This window comes from Quercus lobata, chromosome 8 (genome assembly GCF_001633185.2).
Source record: "Quercus lobata isolate SW786 chromosome 8, ValleyOak3.0 Primary Assembly, whole genome shotgun sequence".
In the NCBI taxonomy this organism is placed as follows: Eukaryota; Viridiplantae; Streptophyta; class Magnoliopsida; order Fagales; family Fagaceae; genus Quercus; species Quercus lobata.
The window spans coordinates 57,562,401-57,589,699 of record NC_044911.1 but is presented as its reverse complement, the minus strand read 5'-3'; the positions used below and the strand labels follow the sequence as shown (position 1 = coordinate 57,589,699).

At 36.2% G+C, this 27,299-nt stretch overlaps 1 protein-coding gene across 1 annotated transcript; it reads left to right on the top strand.

Annotated features, from left to right (window-relative positions):
• Positions 1 to 10,849: 10,849 nt before the first annotated feature.
• On the top strand, positions 10,850 to 13,668 carry LOC115958338 (ABC transporter G family member 6). The gene has a single exon (XM_031076740.1). The coding sequence runs from the start codon at positions 11,132 to 11,134 to the stop codon at positions 13,373 to 13,375; it is 2,244 nt and encodes a 747-aa protein (XP_030932600.1). The 5' UTR covers positions 10,850 to 11,131; the 3' UTR covers positions 13,376 to 13,668.
• Positions 13,669 to 27,299: the final 13,631 nt, after the last annotated feature.

The following is a 27,299-nucleotide window of genomic DNA, read 5'->3' as shown; positions in this document are numbered from 1 at the left end:
GGTTTCCCCATAGGCTTGAGTCCGAGGACCATACAAGGCCTTGGTTCTGTCCAAAACTTGTAATAATAATAATTTTTGTACTTGGTTTCCCCATAGGCTTGAGTCCGAGGACCATACAAGGCCTTGTTCTGTCCAAAACTTGTAATAATAATAACTTTTTGTACCCATAGGTTTGAGTCCGAGGACCATACAAGGCCTTGGTTCTGTCCAAAACTTGTAATAATAATAATTTTTGTACTTGGTTCCCATAGGCTTGAGTCCGAGGACCATACAAGGCCTTGTTCTGTCCAAAACTTGTAATAATAATAATTTTGTACTTGGTTTCCCCATAGGCTTGAGTCCGAGGACCATACAAGACCTTGGTTCTGTCCAAAACTTGTAATAATAACAACTTTTGTACTTGGTTTCCCCATAGGCTTGAGTCCGAGGACCATACAAGGCCTTGGTTCTGTCCAAAACTTGTAATAATAATAATTTTTGTACTTGGTTTCCCCATAGGCTTGAGTCCGAGGACCATACAAGTCTTGGTTCTGTCCAAAACTTGTAATAATAATAATTTTTGTACTTGGTTTCCCCATAGGCTTGAGTCCGAGGACCATACAAGGCCTTGGTTCTGTCCAAAACTTTATGCCCTCCCTTTTTCTCTTTGCACCTGTCTTTCCTCAAGTGTCTCATAAGTTGCCGAGCAGGAAGTTGTCCTCGGTAACGGTTATTTCTTGGTGTGGGCCATAATCCGTGGGCTTCCATGCAGAACGGGCCTGGGCCGCGAATTTATTAGGCCCACAGATTTAGAGGCATTTCCGTAGTCTTTGGTCACGCGGTACTTTTTGGCGTCTCAGTATTCGAGGTGCGCCTTCACGAGGCTCCTTTAATCTCAGGGTTGCAGACGGCATTGGAAATCGAGCCGGAGACATTTTGTCTGTAGCGTTCCTTGGGACGCTGCGTGAATTAAATGCCATCACCTCATCTTTTAAATAAATAGGAGAGAAGGTTGCTTTACTTTCACACGAATTCTTCAATCTCCTCTCTTAGTACATCACGTTTGAGGCGAGGATTGGGGCAAAGGAGCTCTCTCCGCCAAGAAAGCGTCGTGTCTTCCTGCGACTCCAGATAGTGAGGTGCGGGCCAAGGAGGCGTAGACTCAAGAGAATATTTCAGTTCGAGAGAGGGGAAAGGATGTTTCTCCCTCTTTTAGTCAAAATCCGAAGCAGGTTCTGGTCATACCAGATTTTTGGTATGCCCGAAGAAGGAATTTCCGCCATCAGCGTCGTCTGCCTTGTAGCAGGCAAATTTCTGCGGGGGCTTCCCAACTTCCGGCTCCCTGCATCTTTTCCGTAGATGGTGTTAGCCTGAGGTCAGGTTCTTTGGCTGCCTGAGTTATGGGCATGTAGAAGCGTCGAGGAATAGTTTCCTTAGACGACATCTTGGAACAGTAGCCAACCTCTCCTCTGAGATATCTCCTCGGCACCATCTTCACTCTTTTGTACTTTTCTTTTGCTTACGCAGTTAACTCTAATGTAAGCTGGTTTCAGCTTTTGTTGTACACTGTACTGTTCTTTTGCTTTAATAAAAGATGTGTTTATTTCTTTATATATACTCCTTTTTTTTTGCAACAACCACTTTGGGTCTGAATGTTAAGTCTAAGCCTGCCTTTAACAATATTCTGGGCGGAAGAACACTTTAATACAAACCCTTATTAGTTTAAACTCGCAAATATTATCAAGTATAACAATGGTAATCCTCAATAGATTGAATTCATGGAACTAACCGAGATAGCTGCTGAGCGCTGCGTGATGCACGCTAGACGAATATCCGAAAGGGCAGCCGAGCAGCGATGGATTTGGATCGTGCCCTTAGGGTAACATACTGTGTCGTATCGTATTAGCCCCTTTGGCATTGGGGATCTGAGGGTAGACCGGGGAACCCGTGCAATTAAAGGATTGACCCAACTATTAACGAGAAGTTCTCTTCGGATGGATTTTGAGGTTTATATGCCATAGTAGTTTTTTTTTTTTTTTTTTTTTTTTTTTTTTTTTTTTTGGTTGGTTTCCCCATAGGCTTGAGTCCGTGGACCATGCAAGGCCTTGGTTCTGTCCAAAACTTATGATCTTTTTATGTACTTGGTTTCCCCATAGGCTTGAGTCCGTGGACCATGCAAGGCCTTGGTTCTGTCCAAAACTTATGATCTTTTATGTACTTGGTTTCCCCATAGGCTTGAGTCCGAGGACCATAAGGCCTTGGTTCTGTCCAAAACTTATGATCTTTTATGTACTTGGTTTCCCCATAGGCTTGAGTCCGTGGACCATGCAAGGCCTTGATTCTATCCAAAACTTATGATCTTTTTATGTACTTGGTTTCCCCATGGGTTTGAGTCCGTGGACCATGCAAGGCCTTGGTTCTGTCCAAAACTTATGATCTTTTTATGTACTTGGTTTCCCCATAGGCTTGAGTCCGTGGACCATGCAAGGCCTTGGTTCTGTCCCAAACTTACGATCTTTTTATGTACTTGGTTTCCCCATAGGCTTGAGTTCGAGGACCATGCAAGGCCTTGGTTCTGTCCAAAACTTACGATCTTTTTATGTACTTGGTTTCCCCATAGGCTTGAGTCCGAGGACCATGCAAGGCCTTGGTTCTATCCAAAACTTATGATCTTTTTATGTACTTGGTTTCCCCATAGGCTTGAGTCCGAGGACCATGCAAGGACTTGGTTCTGTCCAAAACTTATGATCTTTTTATGTACTTGGTTTCCCCATAGGCTTGAGTCCGAGGACCATGCAAGGCCTTGGTTCTGTCCAAAACTTATGATCTTTTTATGTACTTGGTTTCCCCATAGGCTTGAGTCCGTGGACCATGCAAGGCCTTGGTTCTGTCCAAAACTTACGATCTTTTTATGTACTTGGTTTCCCCATAGGCTTGAGTCCGAGGACCATGCAAGGCCTTGGTTCTGTCCAAAACTTATAAGATTTTCTTTTTTTTTTACTTGATTTATTTCTTCAGCCATAAGCCCCTACACCAGGGCGGGGAAAGTTGACTCGAGGCTGGAAGCCCCTAGAGATGCCCGCGCCCTTAGTACTGCGAGGCGTAGCCCCTAGCAGAAGCTTTCGTCGGAGTGACAACTATATGTCGCTGGAGACGGAGGAGATCCCAGAAATTTTTGCTTGCCAATGAGTTGATTCCACCGCCACCTGTGCCAACGCGCAAGCTTTCCCACAGACGGCGCCAATTGTAAGGACACGATTCTCTGGCGGCCCAATAAGGATGTTGGGCTCGCGCACGGAAGATCTCTCACAATATAATTTGTAGAGAGTGGGCTTAAAAAGCTAGCCGCTGGTCACGGGGCGATGTCCGATCCTGGTTTTAGAGGAATTCAGGTAGAAAAAGGAGTTGGGCCTGAACATTTAGGTCCTAAGACGTCGCATCCTATGGGATGGGACTCCTCAGAGTTGATCCGAGGACCATTGAGGCCTAACCCCGGTTATCCAACGACGGATTTTCTTCAGTGAAGTCCGGTGTTGTTGAGATGTTCTCCCCCATGTGATCCTCCTTTTTCGGAGGTGGGCTGGCTCCCCCTTAGATTTACTTGCTTTCTTCTTTTATACTCGTCTGTGTTAATTGTCATTCGTCCACGTGTAGGGTCAATCTTTACAAGACTGATATTTGTCCCATCAGTCTAATCCCAGAATTGTTGGGTATGGTTGATAAGGCTGCAGAGTACGGCTCTGTCATGTGTTGGGTCTTATTTGGAAGGGTAATAAGGATAACTTCCCCAAGATATTTTGGATCTCCTTACAAATTCGCCCCTATACCAGTTTTACCCCTTTATTTCGGTGGGATTCAGGATCTGCCGAGGACTAAAATGTCCTCGGCTGCCTTCCAAAATTGTTTTGTGTTCTGTACGGTAGAGCTTGGGCCACAGCTCTCCTCGGACTGGGCCTTCGGATTTTCCAGGAGCAATTGGGCTTGGTCCTTAAATCATTGGGCCCCACACATACATTTTTTAAAAATTTATAATTAACATTTTTATATATTCTATAATTTCTATTATTATCCATAAAACACTACTTTCTCTTTTTTGGTACTTTCTCTACTACTCACTATCTTACTTTTTCATATCTACCTCATTAATGGCAAAACTATTTAATTAGGATGGCAAAATACCTCGAATCCACAATGTTGGCTCAACCCCTAGGCAATTTCCTAAATTGCCTATGGTTACGAATAACAATAATTCCTCATAATTTTACCCCTAAAGTATAATGCTATACTTGTGTAACAACCTAAAATAAGTTATAATTCATACCTATTTATTTTTTCTTTTGAAAAAAATAATTTAGCTAAAAATTAAAAACTTCATGTATATTTTTCTCTCTATCTCATTTAGAAAAGTCTTTCATCATTTACTCAAGAAAAAGAAAAAAAAGATCTTTCAATCTTACCATAAAAAAATTTAAATAATTGAAATATAAATATGCAAAAATATTTCACTTATAAAAGCAATCACCTCAAGCCTCAAGTCTTTTGAAATGGCCCTACGAACTTGCTCCAAACCTAATGTGTCCCGCTTGCCTCCCAAGCAGGTTTCCTCCCATCTGCATCAAGGATTAGGCACCCTTAATTAATCCAGCCTAGTCCCATCTTATCTTGTTGTCATCGCTTAATTGCCAGGCATTGAACCCAATGCTTTTGCCTTTTAAGTGAGCATTAGCATCTGGGGATGCAATAAAAAAAAACCTAGCTATTTTGTATCATTAAACGTTACTTTATCTATTTTACTAACTCATTTTACAATTCATTCTACATCCCAGTTTTTATTTTTATATACAATCCAATAAAATAGTATAAACTACCTAATAATATAAAGTATTGTTCTCTCCTTTTTTCCTCCCACTTACTTTTTCTCTTCACACACAACCACAAGATTAAAATAATATATATATATATATTTTTTTACAAATTATGAATAGTAAGTTTGCATATATGCAACTTTACTGTTCATAGGTTGCAAATTTTTTTAAATTTACAAACCTGAATGAAGTGAATTTCGGGTGACTTGAGTTCTAAAATAGCAACTGAGAGTGTTTACAGTCCAATGCTAGTGCTCTCACTATTCTATAACAATTCAAGGCATAAATTTAGCCTTTAATTAGTAATTTCTTCTCATGCCCTACTTCTAGCATGGGTTCATTAAATTACACTTTTCAGAACTTTTGGAGGCTACATGACTCGCATAAGATATATGACATGCCCCACTTCTCGCATGGGTTAGTCACACATTTGACATGCAGTAAGTGTTGCTAAAAGGAATGATGGGCACTGGCACATTAGAGAATGATGAACGGGCTAGGGATGGACAAGTTTTTTAATAGGGTTTGTCAACTTTTCATGACCCTACAGATGACATGGGTATATCATAAGGGGTGACGATTGTGTTGGGTCAGATTTGGCTTGAACCTGAAGTAACTTTACCTTTCACAAACTGAGTTCTTCTTTTTTGTGGTGTAAAAGTTTAGATGATTGCCGTATCATGTATGGGCATACGTTGAAGATTGAAGGTTGAGTTTGTGGAACTCTTTTTCTTGCCCATGTTAAAAAAGCTAGAGTCCTAAGACCAAGGAGTCAAGGACTGGTAATGCAGTTACCACCTTTTGCAAAAAGTGTGGTAGAACAGGTAGTTTGACTAAGAGTTTCGTATGAAAATTCAATGGGCCATATATATATCATGTTCATATGTTCCATGCTCATGCACATGGATACGCTAGCACCCATGTTTCTGTTTTGACTTGGGAAACTTTTGCAGCACCTTCGATTTATAGGTGTGTGTTAGCTTGTAATTCGGTAAGGGGCGGTGGCCTATCTACATTAATTAGCTACCAGACTAGCTTGTACGTATATAAAATAAAAAGTTTCTATCAAATAATCAAAATGTGCTCTTTCTGTCTTTTAACTCACCCTTTTTTACAAGGCAAATGTCGTGTGTTAATAAAATGGGTATTTTGATGTCTAATATAGATTAATTTTAGTAAGACCCTTTTATTTATCTCCACTATCAAACATGAATTTTCAATAAGCTTACCCGTTTTTTAGAAGGCAAGTGATGTGTGTTAATAAAATGGGTACTTTAATGTGTAATATATATAGATTATAGTATAACCTTTCTATTTATCTCCACTGTCAAACATGAATTTTCAATAACTTACCCTATTTTACAAGGAAAATGAGTGTATATTAATAAATGGATACTTTTTTTTTTGAGAATCTAATAAATAAATACTTTAATGTCTAATATATAGATTATAATATAACCCTTTTATTTATCTCGATTCTCAAACATGAAATTTCGATAAACTTACCATGTTTTAGATGGCAAATGATGTGTGTTAATAAAATGGGCACTTTAATATGTCATATATAGATTATAGTAAACCCTTTTATTTATCTCAATTGTCAAATATTTTATTTTCCTCTTCCTTATATACGTGAGTTTGTTTCTAAAATAAAAACGGTCAAATATGAATTTTCAATAACATACCCTATTTTTACAAGGCAAATGGCGTGTGTTGATAAATAGATATTTTAATGTCTAATATAATGATTATAGTATATCCTTTTTATTTATCACGATTGTCAAACATGATTTCTTCCATTTTATGAAGTACATTTTCTTCCTCGATTTCTGAATTCTGATTATTGACTATTAATATATCTTTTGTCAGGACTTAAGAAAAGACAATCCATCAATTTGTGTCAAAGTCAGGTAAAATTATTCATTGGATCCGGTGCATTATATATTCCTGTCAAAGGCTACGCAAATTTATCAAATAAGACCGGAGATTCTAACCTTCTGTTCTTAATTTTTTTTAAAATTTAGTAATATGTTCTTATTTCGAAATTATATAGTAATATATTCCTGTTTCGATACTCGATTACTTTAAAATTGAGTTTTAATGAAATACTCGATTTGTAAAAAATCGAGTTATAACCAATAAAACTTAAAAAAAAAAAAATGCATGGAACTCGATTTTAGGGAAGTCGAGTTCCAAAACGCCGTTATAGGGTTTTAAAACATTACTATAGGACTTAAAAAACGCTACTATAGGGCTTCTTGAACTTGGTATGGGGACTTATAATTTTTTTTTTATAGAAAAACGCCGCTATAGGGATTTAAAACGTCACTATAGGGCTTAAAAACGCCACTATAGGGCTCCCTGAATATGGGGCGATCATACTTATAAATTTTTTTTTGCATGGAACTCGATTTCCTAAAACTCGAGTTTCATGCAAATTTTTTTTTTTAATTTTTTTATGTTTGATCGGGCATAACTCGATTTTCTAAGAATAGAGTATTTAATTGAACTTAATTTTAGGGTAATCAAGTATTGAAACAGGGGTACGCCCTTATATAGTTTGCAAACAAGGGCATATTGCCAATTTTTAAAAAAATTAAGGGCAAAATGCCAAAATCTCCAATAAAACCTGCATCCCCTCTATTTCCAGTTTTTCATCCAAACAATAAAAATAACAATTTATAATTTTCACTTAGTGTTTGCTTAGATATCGTTTATTTTATTAAAATTGAAAATTTATTGTTGAAAATACTGTAGATGAAGGTAAAAATTAGTTGAAATAGTATAGTAGGACTCATAAATAATGTCAAAATGTGCTATATAACCTATAAATAATAACAAAAATAAATTAAATAATAAAATAATTTATAATTTTAATCCACGTTCAAACGGGCACTTAACGTGGAGGCAGAAGTCTCACAGCGGCAAATTGACAATCCATGCATACGTTTGAATCAAGGAGAACTGTGGTAACTAAAACTTGACAAACTCAGGGTTATTATCATAGGTTCTACCATTCAGATATAAAATTATAGCAATCCCCTGTAGATTGATTATAGGTTCGCTAAGGAATAGTATCTTCTATTGCATTTGTAGTATTGTTCACGTTGCCCATCTAACTTCCCAATAATTACTCAATTACAAGCAGTTTGAAACTTTGAATGGGTCAGACCAGCTTAACTTTCCTTTGTCCTCTTCTTCGTGTACTCATCATAAGTTGTGAGTCTTTGGTTATAGCTAGAGCAAGGACTTTATGCGTGTGTACGTGACTGCATATTCTTTAATGGTATGTCAGTATAATGTATCTAAAATGTTGAGATTGCAAAAACAGACAAAACTCACAAAAGATTGGCTCTGACCAAACAAAGAGTCCTTATACAGCAAGACATGCCAAGAAAGTCAATGAGACATTCATGGAAGGATTTAAAATTACAATCAACGGTGAATTAATCTTTTAAAACTTAACTAGCTAGTTTACATGTATTATATACTTAACTATTTGGTTCAGTTTGAGATTAAAGACTAAGATTTCTCTTAAGAAGGGATATAAAAATTAAAAAAGACTTCTAGAAATCCCAATTCATGGATCGAGTTTAATGGATTTAAAGTCTGTCTCTTCTTAGAGTTTGCACCAACCCGATGGAACACTTTGTTGTCGTGAATTATGAACAAAGTGTCAAGAAGGTGCAAGCTGGATTGCTTTGCATTTAAGAAATCCTTTTGGGGTATAACAGTGCAAGACTTATCACTCCAAACGAAAACCCACACCGGAAAGAAATTAAATGTATGCTTAAAGGAAGGACACCTCTTCAATTATTGACTTAAAGAATAGTCATACAACTACAAAAATTACATCCAAAGGTCAAAATGGAAGAACTGTAGTTTCTGCTCACTTGTTAAACCTAACACTAAGTTGCTTAGCGAAAGAAAAAAAAAAAAGAAAGCTCAAAGTTTGGACAATGGGCCATGCATGCATTAATGCATTATTATAGACCGACCTATCTAGTCTGCCAACTTTGAGATACAACTAATAGAAAATTAAGTTCCATAAATTCTTTAATTAAAGAGATAGTAATTGAATTCCTTAAGCATATCTCTAGGCCAAAAAAATAAAAACGAAGTCAATCAAATTAGATTAGTTCCAAATACATTGTTTTATGTGGACTTTATTGCATACTTGGGAAGTTTGTACACTTCTACACTTTTTATTTGATTTGAGTACTCGACTTTCTACATTTTCTTAAGTACATAGATTTCAATTATTGTTCAAGTAATACACAACTCACACATTCGAAGGATTGCAATGGGAAAAATTACGGTTAAATCATGAGTGTCCCACACATGGTGGGAGCACGACCTGATGAGTCGAAGGAATTTTTCTTTCCCAATGAAATGAACACGACACTAACAAGAGTAAAGAGAGTATTTAGAGATTAAATTATGTATATAAACATATGGCACATTGGATGAGGCAAGGCAAGACATGAAAAATCTCATATCCTCATCCCTTGTTTCTTACTCAAGAGGAAAGAAGATGCTAAAATTTAATCCAATAATCATATACAATTTCATCTCTCTCTTTTTTTTTTTTTTTTTTTTTGAGGAAACAATTTCATCTATTTGAAAGTACTTATGAAAGTTTTATGCCAGTATTTATTTATTCTCTCTTTCTCTCTCTAATGGGAATCAGATTCAATATCAAATCACCTTCTGCATTTAATATACACAAAGTTACTATTAGTACATACGATGAGAACCAATTGACTGATATCTTTTTAGTATCTGACTAATCAATAATAACTCCTTTTATACGACAGTGTTTCATTTGTTGATGGGTCATGTTAACGAGTGCCTTAAGGGCACTGGTTAAGAATCTATTTTAGGAAAATTTTGACATCACTTTTATGGGAAATGAAAAAAATTGTCAAAATATTAATTTTTTTTTTCTTTTCCCATAAAAACTTTCTTTAATTGAATTCTTAATGAGTGCCCTTAGGGCACTCGTTAGCATTTCCCTTTGTTGATATTAGTTGGAATATAAATATCATGATGCAATAAATTTTAAGCTCCAGAAGTTATGGGTTCGTTTGGATAGAACTTATTGTTGCTGAAACTGAAAACTGAAAACTGAAAACATTGTAGCAAAATAATTTTTAAATGTGTAAATAGTGTCGTGGAACCCATAAACAGTACATAAATAGTACGTAAACAGTGCGTGAATAGTATTTTTTGTCCCCTGCACAATGATTTTACTGTTCATGTGCAGAGGAGAAAAAAAAAAAAAAAAAGGCATGAAAACGCAGGAGTTAAAACGCAACTTTCAGCTTTCCCCAAACGCTCACTATATGACTGTCATGCAACTACCTCCATCAAGATTTGTGAATGATTATTTTCAATTGGATGATACCAATTGAAAATATCTTTTATGTTACTAGAAGCCAATAATCTGACTTATAATTTTCGTAAATTTACACTATTTATTTTTTAAATTTTTTTATTAAATAATACAAATGTGGATAAACCAAATTGAAGCTCAGTAAATACATAATACTATATAATAATTAATCAAAATCACAATTTCACAACCGTAGGCTGTGGCATTAAGCTGCAGTCATAGCCCACAAATTAGGCTTTCCCAGATGACCAAATTGAATTTAGCTTACGCAATGGTTGATGAACATCCAACCTAATTTCCTGTACCCCGTAACAAATGTAAAGCGTAAGCAACAGCATTTGACCCTTCTCTTAAATACCCATTAAGCCACGTGTCAATTAACCCACGAACTATATCTCACCACGTATTTTTTTTCTCTCTCTGCTTCTCTCCAAGAAAATCTAGACGTATAGACAACTGATTAGGCGTTGTTGGTCACCTTTCTCTCACCTCCCTCTGTCAAAATAGAAAAAACCCCAAAAATAATTTAAAAAAACATATAAATCCCAATACATAGTTCATACGATCTCAATTTCAAACATATATATTATACGCTTGGGTTATAAGAACACAGAACCCAAACCAAAAACACACCCAAAACCAAAAACACACCCCAAATCCAAAAAAGTGTCTTTGCTTCTTTCTTCTTCTGTAAGCATTAAGCAGAAAGCACGAAATCACATTTTTCACTTTCCAAAAACAGCTTCCATAACGCATGTTTCTAAAACCAAAACTCCACGCCAAACACGCCGTTAAACTCACCCATCTCTAACCGAGGAACTCTCTCTCTCTCTCTCTTACTCACTCTTATTCACTCACACTACTACTATATATAAATACCAGCAAACCCAGAATGTCGTCTCGTATCGCAGCGGAGAATTTCTCGCCGGCGAGAGACACTTTTCCGATTTTCTCTTCTCAAATGGAACTCAGCGATTCCTCAATCGCCGACACCAGCGCGTCACCCACCCTCGCTCACTTCCTCAAGCAAGTCGGCGATGTTCGGAAAGAGGCCACCGGAGACGGCAACGAAACTCCGGTGCACCAGGTCCTGGATCTCAGCGACACGAGCATCGAGTCTCGTCCGTTACCGTTCGTGCTTTCCTTCAGCAACTTGACTTACAGCGTCAAAGTCCGCCGGAAGATGAGCTTGCCGTCTCTGATCTCTCGCCGGAGAATGTCCGAACCGGAAGTCGGGGACGGCTTCTTCAGTAGCACGAAGACGCTGCTCAACGACATTTCCGGCGAAGCTCGCGACGGCGAAATCCTCGCCGTGCTAGGCGCTAGCGGCTCGGGAAAGTCGACTCTGATCGACGCTTTGGCGAACCGAATCGCTAAGGGAAGCTTGAAAGGAACCCTAACTTTGAACGGCGAGACTTTGGAGTCGCGGCTCTTGAAGGTGATTTCGGCTTACGTGATGCAAGACGATCTGTTATTCCCAATGTTAACCGTCGAAGAAACCCTATTGTTCGCAGCCGAGTTTCGCTTGCCTCGAACTCTATCAAAATCCAAGAAGAAACTGCGAGTTCAGGCTTTGATCGACCAGCTAGGTCTCCGAAACGCCGCGAAGACCATCATCGGAGACGAAGGCCACCGCGGAGTTTCCGGCGGAGAACGCCGCCGAGTGTCGATCGGTATCGATATCATTCACGATCCGATCCTCTTGTTCCTCGACGAGCCGACCTCAGGGCTCGACTCCACGAGCGCGTACATGGTGGTGAAGGTTCTACAGAGAATCGCTCAGAGTGGAAGCATAGTGATCATGTCGGTTCACCAGCCGAGTTACCGAATTCTCGGCTTGCTCGACCGGTTGCTTTTCCTATCTCGTGGACAAACCGTTTACAGTGGCTCTCCGATGAACCTGCCGCAATATTTCTCCGATTTCGGGCATCCGATACCGGACACTGAGAACCGGACCGAGTTCGCACTTGACCTAATTCGCGAGCTCGAAGGATCTCCTGGCGGAACAAAAAGCTTGGTGGAGTTCAACAAGTCATGGCAGAACATGAAGAAGCACAACGTTGCCAGCAACTCCGAAGCTTCAGATCGACATGGTTTGTCGATGAAAGAAGCAATCAGTGCAAGCATTTCACGAGGAAAATTAGTCTCAGGCGCCACAAACAACGGTACCAGTCCTTCTTCAATGGTGCCAAGGTTCGCGAACTCGTTATGGATCGAAATGGTGGTGCTGGCCAAGCGTTCGATGATGAACTCTCGTCGAATGCCGGAGCTCTTCGGTATCAGATTAGGCGCGGTGATGGTCACCGGTTTTATCTTAGCCACCATGTTTTGGCAGCTCGACGAATCGCCAAAAGGCGTTCAAGAGCGATTAGGGTTTTTCGCCTTCGCGATGTCAACAACGTACTACACTTGTGCCGATGCATTGCCAGTTTTTCTTCAAGAACGATACATTTTCATGAGAGAAACGGCTTACAACGCTTACAGAAGATCGTCCTACGTGCTTTCCCACTCATTCGTGTCGATTCCATCGTTGATTTTCCTCGCCTTGGCGTTTTCCGCCACGACGTTTTGGGCGGTAGGCCTAGACGGAGGGCTTTCCGGGTTCTTGTTCTACTTTCTGATCATTTTCGCTTCGTTCTGGGCCGGAAACTCTTTCGTCACGTTCCTATCTGGCGTTGTGCCGCACGTAATGCTTGGGTACACGATTGTGGTTGCGATCTTGGCCTATTTCCTACTCTTCAGTGGCTTTTTCATCAACCGCGATCGAATCCCGAGTTATTGGATTTGGTTCCATTACATTTCTCTGGTGAAATACCCCTACGAAGGTGTTTTACAAAACGAGTTCAGTAACCCCACGAAGTGTTTTGTTAAGGGAGTTCAGATTTTTGACAACACGCCTCTTGGGTCGGTCCCAAATGCCATGAAATTGAAGCTTTTGAGTAGCATGAGCAACACGCTAGGGATGGAACTCACGAGCTCAACGTGTTTGACAACGGGCGCAGATATTTTGCAACAACAAGGGATCACTGATTTGAGCAAATGGAATTGCTTGTGGGTCACTGTGGCTTGGGGATTCTTGTTCAGGATTCTGTTTTACTTTGCCTTGTTACTGGGAAGCAAGAACAAGAGGAGGTAAAAAAATGAACTTCTTAAGGCCTTGTTTGGCTTGAGGGGTTGTTTTAATTTTTCATGCTTTTCTTGTTTGTTGTTATTTTGAATATGATATGGGGATTTGACGGTTGGTACATAGTGGTGAGCTTTGCGCTCTCTGGTGTACGTATAAAAACTGTTTCATATAGAGTAATGCTGTTTTTACTTTTACTCTCACAAATATAAACCTGTTTTGTATTCAGTGAACATTCGGTTTGAATTCGTTTCTTTATTATTTTATTACTTTTCTATGCATGGCAGATTGACTTTTTGGAACTAGATATTGGTTATGGATATAGTAAGTTGGTGTTAGGAGGTCAGAAAACCTAACATTTTGTTAGGGGTTTGGTGGATTAGCATATAGAATGATAATGACATGCATATTTAGCTTGCTGGAGACTCGGCGAGGGCACTTGGGATGAGAATATGAGAATGATATGGTTATACCAACTTAACGCATTGCCAAATTAAGAATAATAGTAAGTTGTTTTCTATTATCTTAATTCAAAAAAAGAAAGAAAGATTAATATGTGGTTCCTATACTTACCATTAATAGTTTACACTGAAAACTAAAGAATTCTGAAAGCACTCAATTCAAGTCTGAATGCAAAATTTAAGTTGTTTAAGCTTTTTTTTCTTCTTCTTTATGGATGTGGTAATCAAGGGATTTCGACATAATTTTTCTATTGGGGAGGGGAGAAACTAGACAATATCATGGAGCCACGAGCTATTTGGTATTATATATGCATGGAATACGATTCTATCTTAAGCAAAATTAGAAGAACTTTTTGGGGATAGTAGGTCTCATGTAATTTATTTATTTATTTTATTTTAAGTATTACGTCCACAACATTTTCATAATATTTTCATTATAAATCATAGGTGGTTAGTTAATATTTGTTATAATTGAATCTATCACTAAAATTACTTTTTTGCCTCATCAATAATAACTTGTAACAACTTGCCACTTATGATTTATTATGAAAATGTTATGAACATAACTTTTCGCATTATGTTTTGAATGGAGTATATTCACTTTTTGTTTTTTTGGTTTTTTGAGAATCCAAGTATATTCACTTCTAAAAAGTGACTTTTGTTATTTCAGATAAATTTTCTCTTTCATATATCAAATCCCTTTAAAATAGGTTTCAGTAGCTCAATTGATGAAATTTCTAATATTAGAATTTATCTAAAGAAAAAAATCCCTTTAAAATAGGTTTCGGTGGCTCAATTGAGAAATTTCTTGTATTTGAATTTATCTAGAGGAAAAAAATCTCTTTAAAATAAAGTTCTTAATTTTTATTTTTATTTTTTAAAAATGTTTGGCTTCAACCACCAATAAAAAGATAATATATATCTTGTCATGTACAACGTAGGTGACTTATTTGGTCATATGCATTGCAAATGACAATAAAAAATATCACTTTCCTATTGGTCGTTGGAGCCTAAAACTCTGAATTTTTTTTTTTTTTTTAAAAGACTACAAGCATTTACAAAATTCGGAGACTATAATAAAGTCAGTATTCACTATGCAGTACGTATTTATCTAAAATCTATAGTCTAGCTATATGCTAGCTAACTAGTCACTCGTACATAATAACTATGGTCACCCAAAGTCCCAATCAACAAAATGTTGTTACCTGTTACTTGTTAGTCCTCTAATAAAGGAGGCCGACTAGCGTAAGTGAAGAGAAATCTAATCTACAACAGTTCTATTCTCATTGTACTTAAAATTAAAAGTAGGTAGTTATTAAATGTTTAACAACATGACAAATAATATTGGGGGGAGGAAAACAGTCCCATGAATTGCATTGAATTGAATTGAATACCTTTTAATTATGGTTGCCTTTTCTTCCACTAAATCCTCCCGCAAGTTTTGCCTAGGGTTGCTGATGAGCACAGGTACTGTTGTTCAACAATAATGGCAACCATTCAATAATATTAGTATACAATTTTCGCAATACCCACCAAAAGAGAACAATGGCTGTATAACTTTATAAAGGATGGCACTATAATACCAAACCTGAATTATAGCATGAAATGGTTCGGTGCATTAAAACTAGACATTGCTGGCAAAATAGGGTAGCTCATTTTGTCTAACATTTGGTCAGCTGGTAGGTTGAGGCTTCAGTGGAATCAATGAACGAAATAGCTAAGTACGAATCACCAAGAAGGGCAAAAAAAAAAATTTACAGGGAATGGTTGCCAGTTGTTGTGGCTTTTTCACATTGTTGTTTTTTTTTTTTTTCAAATTTCGAATTGAACTCGTTTAGATCACATTTCAGTTCAAAGAAGTTCTATAACCATATTTAACTTAAATATATGTTCAGGACTAAATCATTCAAAATTCATGGCTAAAATTTCATCAAGTTGGGGGGAGAGTATTATAGAATGACAAAGTTTCTCTCCAAAATAATTTGGAGTAGTTTAGAGAGAAATCCTTCAAATCACTTTAAAATGGTAACACGTGTTCTTTCAACTTGACCCAACTAAATCCCACACTACCTATGGTTAAATTGGGTTTTATTTTAAAAAATAAAAAATAAAAATCAAACCAAATATGTATGGAGTGGGATTCCAGTTCAAGATAAATTTTGTTCATTATGAAATGATTTGTAAGTTAAAAACTTATAATAACCTGTTTGATATGTTTATATTGATCAATTATCTTTGTATATTTAGCAAATGATAAAATCAAGTTTAAATTTAGATTTGGCTATTAAACAAGTCATCAAACTCAAATAATATAAGATATTCTATGTTTATATGTTTACATGTTTACACATGTATAAAAATATATATTTATAAAGACTTAAGATAGCATTGTGTAATTAAGTTCGTAAATAAGCTCATCATAAGGTTGCAAATGTAATTTATTGATAATATAAATAGTCTATTTTATAGTAATAAGATTATGTATATTTTTTAAATACAAGAGATTAGTGAATCTATTTTTTATATGTTCATAATTAAAAACCAGTTTATCTAATTAACTCAAATATTATAATTACAATTATAATTTAATTATTAATTAGTAGTAGTATAGATTTGTGAAATGCTAAAAAAAATTAGTTACGACGTTTAAGTAAAATTTATATTAAGTTGCCATAGGATCTAAATTAGTAGAGGCATCCCTTATAATGAAATTAGACCGAAGAAAATAGTTGCATAAATGTATTTATTATCACTGAAAGCAGTAGTTACCCCCAACTGATTCATCAATGTCTCTTAGACCTTTAGTTGTGGTTACAAAAACGCGGCTATAGACCTATTGCTGTGCTGTTTAGGCCGTGTTTGTAAACGCGGCTATAGGAAACACGACTCTATCCTATAGCCGTGTTTTTGGGGTCTATAGCCGCATTTTTGAAATGCAGCTATAGACCCCTTTTTTTTGTAGCGATTCCATATATGGTGTAAAGGATAATGATGAAAATAATATTTTTCAGCTTAGTGATACTGATACCTTTTGTTTTTTTCTAATACCTTATCAATCAAATAATATAATGAATAACGAGTAGAAAAAGAATTATCAGCCAATTCTTTTGCCTATAATTTGGCAACTTGGACTGATAGTTCCTCTTGGGTCCACTCCCATTTCTCTATATCTTGTTTAAGATGGATTGGTCCCCTTCTTAGACTTTGATCTCTCTTGTTCATTAACATTATTGTTTATTTATTCAGCAAAAAGGAGAATCATGAAAACGAAGAAACTCCTTGTTTTTGGTTTAAATTTTGGTTAATATTGTCAACTCCCCCAGTTTCTTCTCTTTTGGGGCAATTTCTTTTTTCCAATTTGACCTACAAAATTAAACCCATGAATTCATGTGCGTTTACTTTTGCTGCATACAAGGTTATGTGACAGCAAAAATAGAGGGATAAGTGTTTAACGCTTCACCTAGTCATGTGCATTGACATGACCATTGGACACATTGTTTTCTTTTTGTTACCACATTACCCCTGTATGCTAGGGATGGCAATGGGGCGGGGTGGGGCCGAAGGATGAGATCTTCGCCCCCGCCCCGCATGGATTTTTCTTGCCCCATCCCCGCCCCGCCCCGCCCCGCCCCGCATGACGGGGAAAATTTCTTGCCCCATCCCCGCCCCTTAAGGCCCTGCGAAGACCCGCGAAGCCCCGCCCTACACCGTAAAACTTTATTTCTTGTTAATTTTCCCTACAACTTTTACCATTTTTTCAAATAAAATGACATGTTTCAATAATAAAAATATACTTGAAATTATAAATAAATTTATCCTATCAAATCAAACTAATTTTTAGCAAAAACTAAATAATATTATCTAAATGTTTAACAAGACAATATCACAACAAAAATCTCATAACATGATAAAATAAAATTTTAACAAGCTTAAAGAAACAATGTTGTTAAGCAGCCAAATGCCCACACAAAATTACAAAAACAATGACACAGACACATATTTAGAGCCACAGACCCATAACTCTTTAAAAAAAATTATATTATGTTCATGATGAAAAGTAAGTTGAGAAAAACCGTATGAATCAAAAAACCGTATGAATCATGAATGAAATCATCAATTCAATAGTATATAAATTTGTTTCCAATAAAGACAAAAAAAAGAGAGTTAAAATTGGTACCTTATTTCCAACTTTGCTAGAGAGAAAAAAGAGGTAGAGCCACGTTAGGTAGAATAAAATAAGCTGATGATATTTTTGTTTAAATAGTAGGGTTTTAGGGTACAATAAAATTACAATTTAACCCTTATTAATGCGGGGCGGGGATGGGGCGGGGTGGGTCTAAAAAGTGTAAATCCATCCCCGCCCCGCCCCGTGGTGTGGGTCTAAAATCTCGCCCCATCCCCGCCCCACCACCTTTGCGGGGCGGGGAAAACCCGCACGGGGCGAAGCGGGGAGGGGCGGGTCAAGCAGGGTGGGGAAAAATTGCCATCCCTACTGTATGCAGCAATTGCTACATACAAGTATGTACCAAAACATTTCCTCTAATTATAATTATTTAAAAGTTTTTTTAGAATGTAATAACACCAAAACTAATTAATGGGATCCAATCCTGGCCAAAATGAAAGGCAAACTCAGACCTCAAAGTGTTTCATTTCGTCAAAAAAGCAGCCCTTTATTATAGGAGTCCAAATCTTCTGTATCATATATTATGCTCCACTCCATGTTTCTAAAACCTTTGCTCTAATTATAACTATTTAAATTTTTTTTTTTTAAAGTGTAATAACACCAAAATTAATTAATGGGATCCAACCATGGCCAAAATGTAAGGCAAACTCAGACCTCAAAAGAGCAACCCTCTATTATTGGGCGTATCATTATGACATTCCACATATGGTATACCCTCTGACGGCAATCCATGTGATCCTGTGGTCATGAAATTGTATACATGCATCTCATTTTATTTTTATGACTTGTTTCTATGCTTTGCTAGCTTGTTTGAGTTTCACACTGTCATATATGCATGACAATGTAATGTGCGGCTCTCATTATTTCAAGCCCCACAAGAAATCATATCACACGGACAAATATAAAGACCTAAAGGATACGTACAGTCCCAAACAGTCCCTGGGTTCACAACTTCATATTATTCAGCTAACCAAAGAATAAGAACGACACAATTGATAAAGTTTGATATTTTTGGATTGTACTAAAAAGAGTTTAAGAGAAGGGGGAAATTCACCTCTTAGTATACATAGTAATCTAATCAATATCTACTAAACTAAAAGAATTAAACCTAAAAAATACATCAAGGAAAAATAATTAAACCTAGGGAAAGTAAAAGCTTCTTGATTGGTGACACTTCAAACTTTTCCATAGGGAAAGTTTAATTCGAAGCCAGGGGACAAAGTCCCTTTGACTCTTGTAACAAGAGGAATAATACATTTAAAAGACATTTTTATAGGATTGACTATTGAGAACTGCTAGAAAGTACAAACACGATATTTTTCATAATTATTCCATTATGATTAGAGTAACATCGTTTTTACTTAATTTCAATTTTATTATATACTAATTTACAATAAACCATATCAATAATTGTATATAATATTGTTCCTAAATGTACTATCAAAAGATCTCAACAAAAACTACCAACTCAAGCTATGGGTGCAACCCATAAGGCTTTATAGTAAGGGTCGTCAATGGGCCGGGTCGGGCTAGCCCAACCCATTTTTACTTGGCCCAGGGGCACAATGGGCTGGGCATAATGGGTTATTAACTAGTTAACGGGTCAGGTCGGGTTGGGCCGAAAGAGAAAACCCCAGCCCACGACCCTTCCCATGAGCAATGCCCATTTTGTCTAAAACGGGCTAGGCTACTAGGTTGGGCCTAATGGGCTACCAATGGGATTGTGTTAACATATTATTTTACTATTTTTATAAATAAATAAAAAATTTATAAGAGAATAATCAATCTATTTTTTTTAAAGGAAAGAATCAAAGAATTTAATACTTAATTACATTTTTTTTTTTTTTACAGTCAAATCAATTTAATTTTTTGTTTTGTTGATGGAAACTTATTTAATTTTTTTTTAATTAAGGCTTCAAATAGTTTTTTATTTTTATCTTTAATAAATAAATAAAATCAAATGGTTAATTCAAACTTGCTAGACTACTAGAAAAATATATATTTAATAAACTAAGTTTAGCACAATTACTTTAAGTATCTTAGTAGTTAGGAGAGTTCTCTTAAAAAATTCTTCTACAATATCTCAAAATCAATCCTTCATACACCTCTTATATATTTTTGTTATAAATTATAAGTTATTGGATTGGGCAACGGGTTGGGCCAACGGGCTGGCCTATTGGGCTAGCCTACCGGGTGTCCATAGGCATAAAAACTAGCCCACGGCCTAACCCACTGGGCTAGTGGGCTACCCAATGGGCTGCCGGGTTTCTAGGTTGGGTTGTGGGCCATGGGCTATTTGATGACCCTTACTTTATAGGTTAGCTTGGCCACAACCTCAACCCTAACTAGTGCGTCAATTAATTCAAAAGTTTGAACACTAGCCAGAACACAGAATGTTTGCAATAAATTAAGCTCTATATTAGGAGAAAATGTTGTATGAGACATGTATATCTATAAGGTCCACGTGTTAATCTCACTGAGAATGCTCACTAGATATTTTCCCCTATATTAGAAAATATGCCAAAAAGTTTGAACACTAGGGTGTGTTTGGATTGAACTTATTGTTGCTGAAACTGAAAACTGAAAACTGAAAATTGAAAACACTGTAGCAAAATAATTTTTAAATGTGTAAATAGTACCGTGGGACCTATTTTTAATATTTTTTAATGAATAAAGTGGCTGTGGGTCCCATAAATAGTACTGCTACAGTACCGCTACAGTGCCGTTTGTCTCCCTTTTTTGCAAAACGCGTGAAATGTTAAAAAAAAAAAAAAAAAAGGTGTGAAAACGCAGACGCAGCAACGCAACGCGGAACCAAACACACACTAACCAAAAAATAAAATGGTTGCAATGAATTAGGGTCTATATTAGATAGTATGCCAGGTGAGGTTAAAAATTTTTGTAATTTTCGATAGTTTATTTGTTGAAGGTGAAACAAAAAGACAAAAGTTAGCTTATTTATAAAATAAACGGATAATGTTTTCGGCGATAGTTTATTTGTTGAAGGTGAAACAAAAAGACAAAAGTTAGCTTATTTATAAAATAAACGGATAATGTTTTCGGCTTTCACATTTTACTTTTTTCTTGTCGGAGAAGGAAACAAACTATTGCGTGTTCATACTTCATACTTAATTGACATAACAACGACAATATAGACTATAGAGTCGTTCTCGTTCCCACCGTATTCCCTTGTTACTTCGCGCATAAGCTTTAAGTCAATTTTTATGTACCTTCTTTTTTGATAAGCTATTTATGTACATCTTATAATATGAAAGCGTGCACTTATTATAGTTTGACAAATTCATTTCCATGTACAGTCTTGAATGTCACATCAATTTTGTTAGCTGTATGAAAATTTCAATTTTTAACGAGTTGCCAACTGCTAAGTAGTTCAGAGCCATGCACATGAAGTTATAGTGCTTGGGAGTTGGGACTTGGGAGCACTGGGATTAGGGTGGTATACACCCTCTAATTGCTATTTTACTATCCAAGGCAGCTAAAACTCACTTCAGCCAAGTTTGTATATTTAAAAAAATTTGCAAACTATGAATACTAAGGTTGTTATTTTATCTATTTTACCAACTTATTTTATAACTCATCCTACATTCCAGCTTTTATTTTTACATATACAACCCAAAAAAAAATATAAACTATCTAATAAAATAATAAAAAGTATTATTCTCTCTCTTTTGTCCCACTAAACTAGATTAAATATTATTTTTTTCTTTACAACCTATGAATAGTAAAGTTGCATATATGCAACCTTACTATTCATAAGTTGCAAATTTTTTTTAGTATACAAACTCGGATAAAGTGGGTTTTTATTGTCTTGGGTTGTAAAATAGCAATTGGAGGTATATACACCCCCAATGCTTGTGCTATAGGTTGTAAAAAAATAATATTTAATTTTGTAGTTGTGTGTAAAGAGAAAAAGATAGTGGAAGGAAAAAGAGAAAATAATATTTTTTATTATTTTATTAGGTAGTTTATATTATTTTATTGGGTTATATATAAAAATAAAAACTAAAATGTAGGATGAATTGTAAAATGAGTTGATAAAATAAATAAAGTAATGTTTAAGGATGCAAAATAGGTCATTTTTTTGCCTCCACGGATGCAAGTGCTTACAAAATAAATGAATTAAGCTTATTTTTCATGATTCTATCCATAGATATTTTATGGGTATCCCTAGCTCTCAAACATAATGTTTGGAACTATTAATATTAATCACAAAAGCGACATATTCCCTCAAATTTATAAGGTGTGCTTCTCAACCCACCCGCACACATGGTAGGATCAGGACCTTTATAGTTTAGTTGTTTTCAATTCAAAGTTTGATGCATTTTTCACGGTTTAATTTTTAAGTTTGAGATTACAGTACACAACACGAAATGCTAATAATTAGTAGTATTTGACATATTTGTCATTCAGTCAATTAAAACTGTGGGTGTCGAGAAGTTGATGGTGGATAGGGACTCGCATGTCGGCTTTGTCCAACGAGCATCAGTCTTCTTGGAAACTCCAGACTCTGTTGAGAAGATGTCACATCACAAAAATGATATATTCGCTAATCTTTTCCAATTTGTATGTACGTTTGGGTTTGGAAGATCTATTAATGTTGCAGCCCACAATATAGTTAAATGGGCTCTTAAAATTAGTTTTTTGGGCTATATTCCCTGCACTGGTTATCCTGTACATAGATGACTATGTATACAAAGTCCACTTTAGGAATTTTGTAAGAATGTTTCTTAAGAAGTATAAATTATATAATCTAATAAAAAAATAAATTCATATATTGATGACAACAATAATAATAAAAAAACACACAAATACATAAAGTTTATAATTATCTTTTACGAGTTTTTATATTTTGAAATCGTAGTATGATAGTCTTATTATCAATGCTACAAACTACATCTCTTTCAATGTATACAACCAAGCAATCATTCATCCGCTGAATGTAGAACAAATTATAGAACAAAATTTACTTTTATTGGCATAAAAAAAATTGAAAGTGGCCTTAAGGTAGCGCCGCCCCTATTTGTATAGGCCAAAAATGGCAGCACATGTGGTAAAATATTTAGCAATTTATAATTGTTTACCCAATATTTAGTAATCTACCACTATTTTGTAACTCAAATCTTACATAGAACTCGAGTTTATAAATATCGGGCGAGCTTTTTAAGCTCAAATTCTTTAAAAAAATGGAACAAAATGCATGTCCTTACCTACATTGCTTATGATTACTACAACCAAAGTGGTCAGAGAACAAAAAATGACGACGGTATGATGGTTGGAGAAGTGATCTGCATGAGAGAGTAAGAAGGGTGACCCAAAAGCAATTCCTTGAAACAAAGAAAAAGAGCAAATGAATTTTTGTTATATTTTCAGAGAAATCAATCTGTGTTGTGGTACAGTATATAGTAAAGATGAACTCTTGGAAGTGGGGGGAGAGTCGATCTGTGTAGATTGAAGGGGCGAGGGTGTCGATCAGAGTTTACACGGGGCAGACTCTTGGAATAGGAAGAGTGAAAAAGTGACATGGCCGAAAGGCCTTTTCTCCTTATTCACTTCTACCTTTTTTTCTTTCCTTTATTTTTCTTTAGCTGATCTTGCACGCACAAGGAAGAGACAAACAAAACAAAAGGGTGGGCCTGGGTCTCTCCTTTTTCTTTCTTTAGTCAAGGTCACGTGAGAGCTTATCTCCCGCTTATTCCTGAGGCCATGGGTTAATCTTCTTTGACCGGATCTGGCATCTTTCTTTTGTAACTATCTAAGAGCATCCACAGCAGTAAATCTAAATTTTTAATTTTTTAGTTATACAAAAAGTCACTTTATCTATTTTACCTACATACATGCTGTAACAGTTGATCTATTTTAGCTTTCAACACAATAAATTAATATAAACATCACAATAAAATAATATAACCACTACAATAAAATAATATATCCCATTACTCAAAAAAACCTCCACAACACCATCCACAACCACCTCTACCATCAGCCACACCCACAACCACCACCACCGGCCACCAGTCCACAGCAGGGAAAAAAAAAAAAAAAAAAAAACCAACCCAAATCGAACCCACAACCACAAATCACAAATTGGACCCAGCCATCACAAATTGAACCCACGCCGATACAACCCACCATCTCCACTGTGACCCCTGAAATCCAGCAACCCAAACGCCGAAAACGTCGAAACCACACACCGATCTCAACCCCGATACCAACACACACCGGAGCACAACCACGACCTAGCAGCGGAGTGGAGGTGAAGGAAGCCACTTGAATCCACGAGGCTGGAGCACAACGTTGAGAGAGTGAGGTTGAGAGAGATACCGGAGTTGAGAAAGTTGAGATTGAGAGAGATGAGATGAGAGTGAATGAGAGAAAGAGGCACGGTGAGAGTGAATGAGAGAGAGAGAGAGAGGCATTTTTTTAATAAAAAGCTGGAATAAAATAATGTTTTTTTTTTTTTTTAGCTCTCATGAATAGTGCACATCTATAAATAGATGTGCACTGTTCATGTGGAGCTAAAAAAAATGGATATAGCTCCACTGCTGGAGCACAATTTTAGTATTAGTGTAGGTAAAATATAGCATTATAGCATTTTACCTACATTGCTACAAATGCTCTAAATACTTTTAGTGACATAAGTCAACAATGGTGAAAAGGCAGAGAAATTGTTTGAAACACACTCAAGAAGTTTTTTATATCACTAGGAATTCAAGTTCCAAGTAGACTTTTTATTAGAAAATGCCAGATCAGCGAGTGTCACCATGGCACATTTTTAAGGAACTCAATTTTCATAAACTTGAGTTCCATGTAAAACTCGAGTTTCACGAATTCGAATTACAAAACTGTGGTAGATTACTACTAAATATTTTGCAAATAGTGATAAATTGCTAAATATTTTGTCAAATTGTGCCATTAGGCCATTTTCGCCTCTCTGCATACATGACTCTTAACTTTTCATGCCTGTAAAATTATTTCTTTTCTCAGTGATTTTTTTTTTCAGCAATAGATTCTATAGAGCTAGAGAGTATAATGAGACTATTTTTGTCTCCCAAGTGAGCCGGATGCCCATTGCTCATTCATAGATATTTTGCTTAGCCCAATTGCTCATCTATAGCTAGAAGACGAAAAGCCCATTAAATCCCTTAAGTGAGTTTTCAACTATTTGGATCCAAACTTGTAAGATTAACATCCTACTTCCAAGGATTTTGACCAACCTAAAGGGTTGATATGAGGCACTTGAAGACTAAGTTAGTTCATAGGGTTGATACGAGGCACTATGAAGTCTAAGAAGAATTGTTCTTATAAACATACCTCTCTTCCTAATTGTAGGTGTTTACACAGGTTTTCTTAGGGGTTAATAGCCAATTTGCCCATGAAGTGGGGAATTCTGATAACAAACCATTCCTTTAAGTCGGTTGAGAATGGGTTAATAGGATGCTTGCCCCAAAGATATGCAATTGGGTACTGCCACTTTACATTTAGTGTAAACAATTGTTCACCACCTCCAATGCACTTCTTCAGATCACTACCCTTTATTAATTAATTTGCTAGGATAAGAAACACCACCACGAAAAAGAATTTTCAGGTTCAAAGAGATATGGCTATCAGATGAGCGATGTGCTGAAATGGTGGAGGCTTCATGGTCCTCTTATTCTCATGGGTATAGTGATGGCAGTATATATTAAGAGGATTCAGAAAGTTAGTTACTGCTTTTTTTTCTGTCAAAAATATTCCTAAATTAATTAACCAACAACTTAAAAATGAAGTTAAAATTAGGGGTGTCCATGGGTCGGTCTGGGTCGGGTTTGTGCCCAACCCGAGACCGACCTGATAGAATCGGGTTGAGAAAATCCTGACCCACCGCCGACCGGCAAGGGAGTCAGATCGGCGCGGTCGGTTTTGCATTGGAAACACGGTTGGTTCAGTCAGAACCGTCCACGGTGAAAAATCCAGCCAAAATAGTTGATTTTAGGAGAAAAAACGCCAAATCCAGCGGAGATCTAACTGGATCTGGTGAGATCTCGCTAGATCCGGTGACATTTCACTAGATTTGGACGAAATATCACTAGATCTACTTGATAAGTCGCCGAAATATGAAAGTTTGTTGCCAGAATCTGGAAATTTAAGGCCGGAATCTGGAAATTTGATGCCGGAATCTGGAAAATATCGATGGATTCTAGAAAATATCGCCGGATTCTGGAAACTTCCTCCGGATTTTGGAAATTTTTTTATGGAAATCTTAGTACCTCGGTCAGATCGGGTTTTTTCGGGCTTTGAGGACGAAAATCGAGACCGACCCGCCGGAGTCGGTTTTCGGAACAAATGACCCGCCGCCGACTGATGACTTGATTGGGTCGGCCGATTTTCGGGTCGGATACGGTCGAAATCTTCAGGTGGGTCGGGTCTTCGGATTGGATGGACAGCCCTAGTTAAAATAGTAAATTGGCAAAATAAAGTTAGTTATTACTTTTTTTACTGTCAAAGATACCCATACCTAAAACTTAAAAATTGGATTAAAATAGTAAATTAACAAAAATAATAAATTCTTATTTCTACGTTGAAATGTCTTCCTGCTTCTAATTAACTCCTACTTTTACGTTGATTTAAATTCCTACTTCTACTCATTAACTTCCTACAAAATAAGATCACCTTCTTAATCTATCAGAAAATTATACTACTATTTAAGGGGCTACACCTGTTTGGACCGGATTTTTTTTTCCAATAAATACCCCTACAACCTAAATTTAAGTAGATATAAATCTTGAGGATAACATAGCAAAAATACATCTTTAACTCTCACCAATGACCTTGCCTACGAAATAGGCAATATTTAATATTCACGTTTAACTCCAAGCATTACTCACACCGGGAGAGGGGATAAGGTTTTTTTAAAGAAACTTACCGTGTTAAAAATTCTCAAAAAAAAAAAAAAAAAAAAACTCCTGCTCTACGTTTTCACTTTTCTTTCTTTAGTTTTTTTTTCTTCCTTTATCAAGACTGATTTTTTTTCTTTGCATTTAAAAAAAAAAAAAAAACTTAACTTTTTTTTTTTCAATAATCAGTTTCCTCAATCTGATCTCACGTTTGTTTTTTTTTTTTTTTTTTTTCCTTAAATCTCTTTTTTTTTCCCCAAAAAAATACTAAAAAATAAAAATCAATCATATCCAAAAGAAATCCAAAAAAATTCAAATACCACATTGAAATTTCAAACCCACGTTCGACTTTTCCCTAAAAAATTCTCCAAAAAAAAAACTTTTCCCTAAAAAAAAGC

Bases quoted from the DNA above. Each gene is read 5' to 3' on its own strand.
- LOC115958338 (XM_031076740.1), top strand. From the start codon at position 11,132: ATGTCGTCTCGTATCGCAGCGGAGAATTTCTCGCCGGCGAGAGACACT.